Source organism: Lotus japonicus, chromosome 4, assembly GCF_012489685.1.
Source record: "Lotus japonicus ecotype B-129 chromosome 4, LjGifu_v1.2".
In the NCBI taxonomy this organism is placed as follows: Eukaryota; Viridiplantae; Streptophyta; class Magnoliopsida; order Fabales; family Fabaceae; genus Lotus; species Lotus japonicus.
In genome coordinates this window covers 66,509,489-66,518,869 of record NC_080044.1, presented here as the reverse complement: position 1 = coordinate 66,518,869, position 9,381 = coordinate 66,509,489, and the positions used below count along the sequence as shown (strand labels likewise).

At 35.9% G+C, this 9,381-nt stretch overlaps 2 protein-coding genes across 2 annotated transcripts; both read right to left on the bottom strand.

The window, feature by feature from the left end:
- Positions 1-435: 435 nt before the first annotated feature.
- LOC130713185 (uncharacterized) lies at positions 436-1,294 on the bottom strand. The gene is given in 2 exon segments (XM_057562976.1): positions 436-525; positions 528-1,294. Coding segments are annotated over 2 exon segments (741 nt in total). The 5' UTR covers positions 1,179-1,294.
- A 3,831-nt stretch (positions 1,295-5,125) lies between these two features.
- LOC130715026 (cytochrome c oxidase subunit 6b-2) lies at positions 5,126-8,776 on the bottom strand. The gene is made up of 4 exons (XM_057565019.1): positions 8,641-8,776; positions 6,931-7,019; positions 6,769-6,850; positions 5,126-5,427 (listed from the first exon to the last, which is right to left on the bottom strand). Exons 1-4 carry the CDS (start codon positions 8,647-8,649, stop codon positions 5,374-5,376), a joined length of 234 nt encoding a protein of 77 aa, XP_057421002.1. The 5' UTR covers positions 8,650-8,776; the 3' UTR covers positions 5,126-5,373.
- Positions 8,777-9,381: the final 605 nt, after the last annotated feature.

The following is a 9,381-nucleotide window of genomic DNA, read 5'->3' as shown; positions in this document are numbered from 1 at the left end:
ATTCAATTAAATCATATTGTAAGCGATATATTATACTGTAAGCAATATATAAAGAGTTTTGATACATAAATTACTTATAGTGACAAACATCTTTGAACACCTAGAACATGTGTAAAGATCAACGATGAAGAAATGGTTAGGTGACATTATAGTTTCTCTGATTACATCAAATGAGGGGTGTTCTTAGGTGTTTGTTACTATTATCATGTTTAAGTATCATTTTTGATATATAAATCCCACTTGCTATATAAAATTGGATCACTTTTTTGGAAGTTAAGAAAGAGAAATTGGTCACCAACTGCACCTGCCTTGTAAAGGCATCATACTTTTTCCTTTTAAAAACTTGTTATATTTGACTTATTTTGAACAACCAGGAGGAAATTTTCACTGTCTAAAGCTTTTTTTTTTTTTTTTGAAAGCAACAAGCCACTAAATTCAATAATCAGGAAAATCTGCAGCAAGGTGTAAAAGGATACCCACAGGGGGATCACCCCACCAAGTACAATCATAGTACAATCATAGTACAAATAACTCTCAGCTGCTAAAGCATGAGCAACTAAATTGGTATTCCTACTTTCAAATTGAAAAGTGCATTTACTAATAACAGAACTAAGATGCTGGCAGTCTAGCAGGATTTGATGCAAGGAAGGGAAATCAAGACATTGATGGAAGGCTTTCACCAGTTGCTGGCAATCAGACACAATAACTAAATTCTCCAGATTCCATTCTACTGCTAACCGCAAGGCCCATCTGAAACACAAAGCTTCTGCAACAAGAGGGTCCATCCTATGGTCTTCATAGTGAGATGCTGCAGCTTGAAACAGACCTTTATCATCCCTAATGACCAAACCAAAACCCGAGCCGCGATTACCCGACCAGCCTGCATCGAAATTCAGTTTCATGTAGCCCGAAGGGGGTGGTATCCACACAGCGCTAGGCATAACCGTTTTAGCAGAAATTGGTTGGTGACTTAGCCATTCTACTCTCATATTAACTGCCATATCTAAAGTCTTGCGCACATCAGGCTTGATTCTCTTAAAGGTGCTATCATTACGTGCCTTCCATATGCTCCAAAGTAGCATAGCAACTTGGTCAATAACCTCTCTTTCTCCTGCGGAGGACAACAAATATAGCCACTTATCTATGTCAACCTGAATATCCCCAGAACGAATGGACATAGGAGAGGCGAACCAAACTTGCCTAACCCAATTACATTGCAGAAAAATGTGAGAAGGAGTCTCCTCTAAGCACTCACCACAGAGAGGACAAATAGGGGCCACAAGAACACCTCTTCTTTTCAGATTGTGCTGGCAAGGGAGAGATTTATTAACCAGTCGAAAAATGAAGTGCTGCACTTTCTTTGGAATTTTTAATTTCCATACAAATCTGCAATTAGTTCTCAGAGAAGAAGAAGATGCTACATTAGAAACTTTATGTTGGAGTATTATGGAATAAGCTGATTTAACAGTGAAAGCACCAGTAACAGTATGTCTCCAGCTGAGAAGATCATTTCTATCAACCCAAGCGAGAGGGATATTCTTTATTCTCTCAGCTTCAGCAACCACAAAAATTTGATCCACCACATCACTCCTCCATTTTCTCTGCTCATTATCTATAAGAGAGGCAACTTTGGCTGTTGAAGGGAGCTCTTTAACCGGGCTAAGAATTTTTCCTGAACTGGGGCCTGGAAGCCATGAGTCTTCCCATATAGAGATTGATTTTCCATTACCCACTTTCCACAGTGATCCCTCTGTGATTATTTTCCTCGCTGAGCATATACTTCTCCAAGCAAAACTTGGTCTAAAACCCACTGGAGCACTAAGAAGAGAAGCCCTTGGAAAGTATCTTGCTTGGAGACATTTGTACAGTAGAGAATCTTCCCGCTGGAGTAATCTCCATACTTGCTTGGCCAACAAAGCCTCATTAAAGCTCCTGAAATCTCTAAAACCCAAGCCACCACAAGATTTAGGCTTGCATAAGTTGGCCCAACTCATCCAGTGGATCTTTTTTTCAGAGTTCTTTTGCCCCCACCAGAAATTAGCCATTTGAGAAGCCATAGAGTCACAAATATTATCTGGAATTTTAAAGCAACTCATGATGTAGATGGGAATTGCTTGAGCTATAGATTTAAGTAAGACTTCTTTTCTAGCCTTCGAGAGGTATTTTTCTTTCCATCCTTTTAGTTTTTTCACCAATCTCTCTTGTACCTTGAGGAAAACCTCTTTCTTGGACCTACCTATAACCGTTGGCAAACCAAGGTATTTATCATGAGAGCCCACAACCTTAACATCCATCCTATTCTGGATTTGATTACAAATCTGTTCTGGCACATTTTGGCTGAAGGACAACTCAGTCTTATCAAAATTGACCCTTTGTCCAGAGGCTTCCTCGTATCTCTTGATGATAGTGAGAACATGCTCAGCTTCCACAAGGTTGGCCCTCATAAAGAGTAAACTGTCGTCCGCGAAAAAAAGATGAGAAATCTGAGGAGCTCCTCGAGCTATCTTAATTCCATGGATATTATTTTGAGCAACTTGTTCATCAATCAGACCTGCAAACACTTCTGCACACAAAATGAACAGGTAAGGTGAAACCGGGTCCCCTTGGCGGAGACCCCGGTGAGGTGAGAACCAATCTCTTGGCTCACCATTCAGTAAAATGACATATTTAACTGAAGAGACACACTTTAGAGCAAGGGAGACAAAATGAGAAGGAAAATTCATAGAATTCAGCACCTCCCTTAGGAACTCCCATTTGATACGGTCGTAGGCTTTGGACATATCAAGCTTGAGTGTCATCCATCCTTTCTTCTCATGTTTCTTTTTCTTCATGTAATGGAAAACCTCCATGCCTATAAGAGCATTGTAAGTGATGAGCCTACCTGGTATGAAAGCACTCTGCGTTTCTCCAACCAGATCAGGTAGAATGCACTTAAGCCTATTAGCAATACACTTTGTGACTATCTTCATTAACACATTGCATAGGCTTATTGGCCTTAGATCCTTGGGGGTCTGAGGTTTAGAGACCTTAGGGATTAGACAAATATAGGTCTCATTCATGTCTGCCACTTCTCTTCCATTGTTTAACACATCCAGAACATGTGAGGTAACTGCACCCCCTACCAAATCCCAATAGCGCTGATAGAACAAAGTGGGAAGGCCATCTGGGCCTGGCGATTTAATAGGATGCATTTGGTCAATGGCATACTTAACTTCTTCCCTGGAGAAAGGTCTGTTCATGTGCTCGAACATTTTTTGATTCAATTTAAATCTGACCCTCTTACAAGTATCCTGTATATTCTGGGGGTTCTCTGAGGAGAAGACCTGCTGAAAGTGACCTTGGATAACTTGTGACATAGCTTCATCACCAAAAACCCATTCATTCTGCTCATTTTTAATCTTCTTGATGTTGTTGTGTTTCTGTCTTTGAGAGGTCTTTTTGTGAAAAAATTTAGTGTTCTTATCTCCTTCTCTCAACCATAGGGCCCTTGAACGTTGCTTCCAATATATTTCTTGTTTAAGCAGCAGGTCATCAAATTCCTTTTGTACTGCTCTCTTCTTGCTTAGATTTTCATTGGAAGCTAAACCCTTTTCAATTCTAATCAATTCTCTTTCCTTTCGATCAATCTGTCTCTGAAGATTGCCTTTAATTGAAAGCTTTTTTACTTTAATTGAAAGTTTGAAACTGGTTTTTTATCTAAACATGCACTTAGCATAAATAAAAGTAATAAGAAAAAAAAAATTAGTAACTTTGATTATTTGCATGTGCCACCAAATGGAAATGGCACAGTGCATGCTGCAGCCGCAGATCAAATCAACTTATATCCTCTCCTGCCAGCCATTGTGCATGTTCTACTAGCTGCCGGAAACTGCAACTCTAATTTAAGATGGCACTTGGCAATATGTCACCGATGTGTGTCTATATATTATGGCTCAGAATGCATATTTTATGGACCCATGATTACTATGGGGTATGTCCAACTAGGCAACTAGCAATTATTGAACATGTCTATGATGGGTGCTAACGATGGTGGTCGCTGAAGGCATGCATCATGCATGTGATGCCAAACCATCAAGTATCAACCATGGAATGTCCTTCAATTATATATATTTTGCTTCCTAAAATATTACTCACTTTCTCACTTTTTCTCTCGTGTGATGGAGGACACATTGTCATTTTTGGCTTAAATTCAGAGAGCTACAGCTTACAAGTCAAATTTGCAGGCCTTGGGACAAAACAAAAATAGCATATATATATATATATATTTGTGTACTATGGTGTTGATTATAGGTTGGTATGATTTAAGTTTAAATAAAAAAAGTTGTCTAAATGATCCATGAGAAAGTTTGGGCTAAATAATTCATCATCCAACCACATTGAAGATAAATGAGTTAGAATTTTTATATCTTATTTATTAATTTATTTCCAACTCACTTATCTCGAATGTGATTGGATGATCGGTTATTTAACCCAAACTTTCTCATGGGTCATTTAGACAACCCAAAAATAAATGATATTTATTAAGATTGATTCATTTAATTTTTGAAATTTCTTTGTCAATGCAAACTAATTGGATTCAATAAAAATAAAAAAATTAAAGATTGTCGAAATCACTCGTCTTTTACCCAAGTCTAATAGACCGATTAGATTATCTATAAAATAATAAATAATCTTTTATAAAACTTCTTTCAAAGGGGTCTAAGTAACTCTTCGTAATGGCCTTTCATAGCTCTCTAATATTGTGTTGGAAAATGATGAATTTCTAAAGGATGTAAAGAAATAGAAGACGGAGAAGTAATGAACGTAATATATGATGTGATATAAAAACAAGTGAAACAAGTGAGAGATAGAAAGAAAAATTGGGTGTTTAGTGTTCTATGAATCATAACCTTTTTGTGTTTTCATAAAAAGCTTAGATACATACACACTTCATTTTTTCTTGTATATCATTTTTACTTATTTTTATTATCTCTTTATCTTTCATATCACTCGTTTATCTCTATTTTCTTCAAATTTTATCTATATTTTCTTCATATTTCAAGGTAAAAGTAGAATAGCAGTGTGAACATTCATTTTCCTTTCATAAACCTCTGTGGACGCGGCTCTGGTGGGAAGTTTGTGGGGATGACATGAAGCTGACAAATAAATACAAAATAATGTTCTGAACAAAGAAAACACCAAAGTCAGAACAATTACATCAAACTTAAGAAGCAAAATGGCTTTAGGAATATGTGGAGTAATGAATATCCATAAGCAGCCTTATTGATCCACCAACCACCATGACTCGGTGAGGGTCGTCAAATATATTGGACAAAATAATAAAAACAAAATATTCAACACTTGCTCACAAAGAGATCCAAGTTACACATGATTTCAAAGAGGTCCTGGAAAAGTCCCGTTATCCCTCTGCTCATTCCACTTTTCAACCTGCCACAATTTGATGTAAACAGTAATTTTTAATAGAGAAATGCTAACTAATGGAGGGTACCTAATAAAAAACAGGACAGCAATGTAATCTCTTGTAAACAGTTTGAAGCTTTGACTTAGTGATCATGCTTCATTGCCAAATGGTTGGCATATCTATGTGTGATAACTAACCATCTTCACGTAAAGTAATACCAGTCTATGAAATTTCGAGACAAAATTTGATATGTAATTTGCTCCATGTACAATTGGGAAAAACATATTAGCAATTCTATGAATGTTTAAATATAAAATTAGAAGGCAGTCATTTTGATGAATAAAGAATGTATGCCAGGCTCACTACAGTCTACATAGACAGATAAATGATATAGGACTCATAGGTTCAAAAGACTGATATATCAGCACATTTGCAAAAATATACAAAAAGAAAACTCACCTAAACAATTCATTAATTCAAATTATGTAACTACAATCTTGCTAATGCAAAGCACGAAGGAGAAAAAAAAGCATAATGACATCATTTGTCAACACTGAATATAAAATATAAGTAACGTTGATAAAGAATGTTTTAGCTATACAGTTAACATAAGACATGGTGAATTAGTCCTGTACTTGAGCAAATCCTTGCTCGCCAACAGACCATGAGTATGGTGTATGGATGCAGGAGCAGTGCTCGTGGGCAATGGCTATACCTATACAATATAAACTGAATTTTAATTGGTCACCCTAGTATAAATGCAGACAGGACAAAACTTTCCCTTCACCATTGTGCAATTGGGAATGTCTTACCTCTTTAAATCCTATATAGTTAAGTTATGAATCAACTCTCCTAAATCTGAAACGTGCAAAAAAAAAATTCAATTTCTTTTTCATTTAGCTTTAGTGTGTAATTGTTCAGACTTCATAACTCATTAAATTAGTTGTGAAGACTATGTCTCAGACCTCCAAGCAGTAGAACTAAAGAAGAGTGTCAATGTGACCTATATCTGAAAGTGTCCCATATCCTTATTCATGGCAGTCTTCAGGCAAGTTGATTAATTAAGGGAAACAGAGAATTCAAGCGTGAAATGATTTTTTTATTGGAAATCACAATCAGAAGTTTTATTCTCAGACACAAGTTTCAACTTTATTCACCAGCATAAAATACAGTTATAGACAATTGCATTGATTAGTGATGATGTAAATAAGCAAAAGGGAATACACATGCAGGACAAACCGACAGTTGGCATTTGGAATATATTGATTCCTATAGCAATAGAACATTTTCTAGTTTCTACACATGCTTCACAATAATGTACAGTAGCACCCAGTTCCAAAGAAACCAATACAGTAAGGGCTGCTTACCCATTCACCAGGGCAAAGGGAGCGGTAATATTTAGCAAATCTCTCGCATTCTCCTGATTCTTCACCCTTCACTGCCAAGCACCTGTAATTAAAAATCAATATTAAAAAGAAGATTCTAGAAACCAATTTTGCCAAATCAGATAGCTAATGCCAGGAAATCACCTATGGAACTCTATGTAGCGAGTGAAACAGTGTCTGGTTTGATTAGTGGTAGGAAAACGAAAATCAACAGGTGCTGTTTTTAGCTCAATCTAGCAAGAAGTAACAAAATATTACAGTCAGCAAAAAGACTACAGAAGAAGATATAAAGATATTTAATATGTTGCATCAAAATTCCATGTCAAAATAGGATAAAATATATCAAGCAGAATGCTAGAGTGTGAGTTTGTATCAGGCTCTCTACTTTTGAGCAATGAAGATAAGCATGCCTCACATATACTATTTGTATCCTCCTCAACTCAAGAATGATTAATGAAGAAATGACTGCTGACTCGTATGAATGTAAACAAAGAAAAATCATCTTGATTCAGAATCTTACACAAACAGTACTATAAGGGGATTGATGCTGCCTTTTGCAGTGAAACCAACTTATAGACAGTTAACTCAAAATGTTGGGGATCAAAATCTCAAAAAACTGCAGTTGAATTGCCACATGGCATCTAGGTGTAATAACTAAGATATAGGTGAAACATACTCATAACTAACAGACTACAAATTTAAAGCAAATATTCCTCATGAAACTAAAAAACATGCTCAAAGGCAGCAGAGACATACCAAATCATTATCTACCAGTATGATTTTTACAGGAAGAAATTTTCCGACTTTTTGGCTTGATCTAGCATTGCAGCAACCATGCTTTATAAAACTAAAATTTTCTTTTTGATTGAAACTGTAGTTAAAATAGGTCTCTATTGTAACCGAGTAATAATTCATACACACTTCACTTTCTCTCCCATCTCATTTCCACACATTTTTCTTTCTATCTCTTTCTGCATTTCCTATCACATCACACATCATATCACTCATTTCTCCCATTTCTCTTCTTATTCATGTAAGGTGGAGATGGAAAATATATGCGAACAAAATATTATTGGATTTTAAAAGTTTTCTATTGACCCCTACAGTTTTAAACTTTCCACTTAATTGGGGTCCCTGAATCAAACTACCAGTGAAGAACTGAAGCACAATATCAGATTATCAGTGCTCCCTAATAAAAGGGATCCAGCTAAAAATATTTAGACCTATACAAAGTACTAAACCAATTACAAACTTCTAAAACATAGAAATGTATGTCAACCAAAAAATACAGGGACTTAGAGATTAGTTAAACCTAAAAATTACATATATTCCTCTTCTCACTCTTATGACCTCATCATGTCTCTTCTCCCCCTCTATAATCCCAATTCCCAGCAGCAATGCTAAATAGTACTAAAAGATTTTTACAAAATCTAGTAAAAGGAGAATGTGCAATCATACATCAATAGTTCAATACCTATAGAAGGGTTATTTTGAAAGCACATACATTTACACTCAATTCACCTATATTCCAACACAACAAGCACATTCATGATTCATCCGAATATCTATTCTGAAAAAAATTCAAAAAAATTCCCGAATGAAGCTATGTTCACGTACAATAGATGCAATTCATAATCTTATAGAATGGTGAAATGATTCAAACAACAGATCAACGAAAAAATGCAAAATTAATAACAGATGATGAATATGCAAAACGGTATCAAAATATAACAAATCGAATCTATGAGCGGCGAAAGTGAGAAAAAGGTGAGGGAAATGGATATGGAAATGTAAATGAATCGGAAGAAAAGGTTGAATTGTAAACGACGGTTGTCGGAGAAAATGGAAGGTTACCTCCGCCATGACTGTGAGACTCGATCAACAATTGAGAACGAAGGGTACCGCAACTTTGTTAATAATAAAATAAACAAACAATATGAGGAGTGCTAAATGGGCCTTCCAGGAAGCTAAATTGGACTACCAAGCTGGCCCATTATGTTGGGCCTACTCGTTACTATCCGCTACCAGGCCCATTTTTTATATCATTACCTGATTGGAGATCCATTAACGCTAATTTTGAAGGGGGGAAAAATTATTACATATTTTATACCTAAAATGGGGAGAACATATGCGAAAAGTTCGACTTTTACTACACCCGGGTCAGAATTGTGGAACAATTTAATAGATAAAAAAAGGAAAAGTTTACATGTGTATAATGGAATTAGAAACTCAATGAGTGTCGGTCCCTGTGGTTAAAAGTGTCTGTTTGAACTCATGAGATCTAAAGTTTGATTCTTATAAGACACACTTTTTTAGAGAGATATTTAGCATGTATTACACCTAGGTCGAATAAGATTGTCCATTGTCGCAATAGAGGATATTAGAAAAATTGAATTAGAAAAATTTTGTGCAAGGAAAGCAGGCTTGCTTTTGTTAAGTTGATATGCATTGTCTGTATTGCTTTTTTTCCCTGAGTATTGCACATAGCAGTATATGCTTAGTCTATCAGTATGGCTTTAATCTCATGTGGGTCTTAAACTCTTAATATTAGGAAAGCAATTTGTGAGTCAAATTGTCTTGAGATTATGGAGTCTC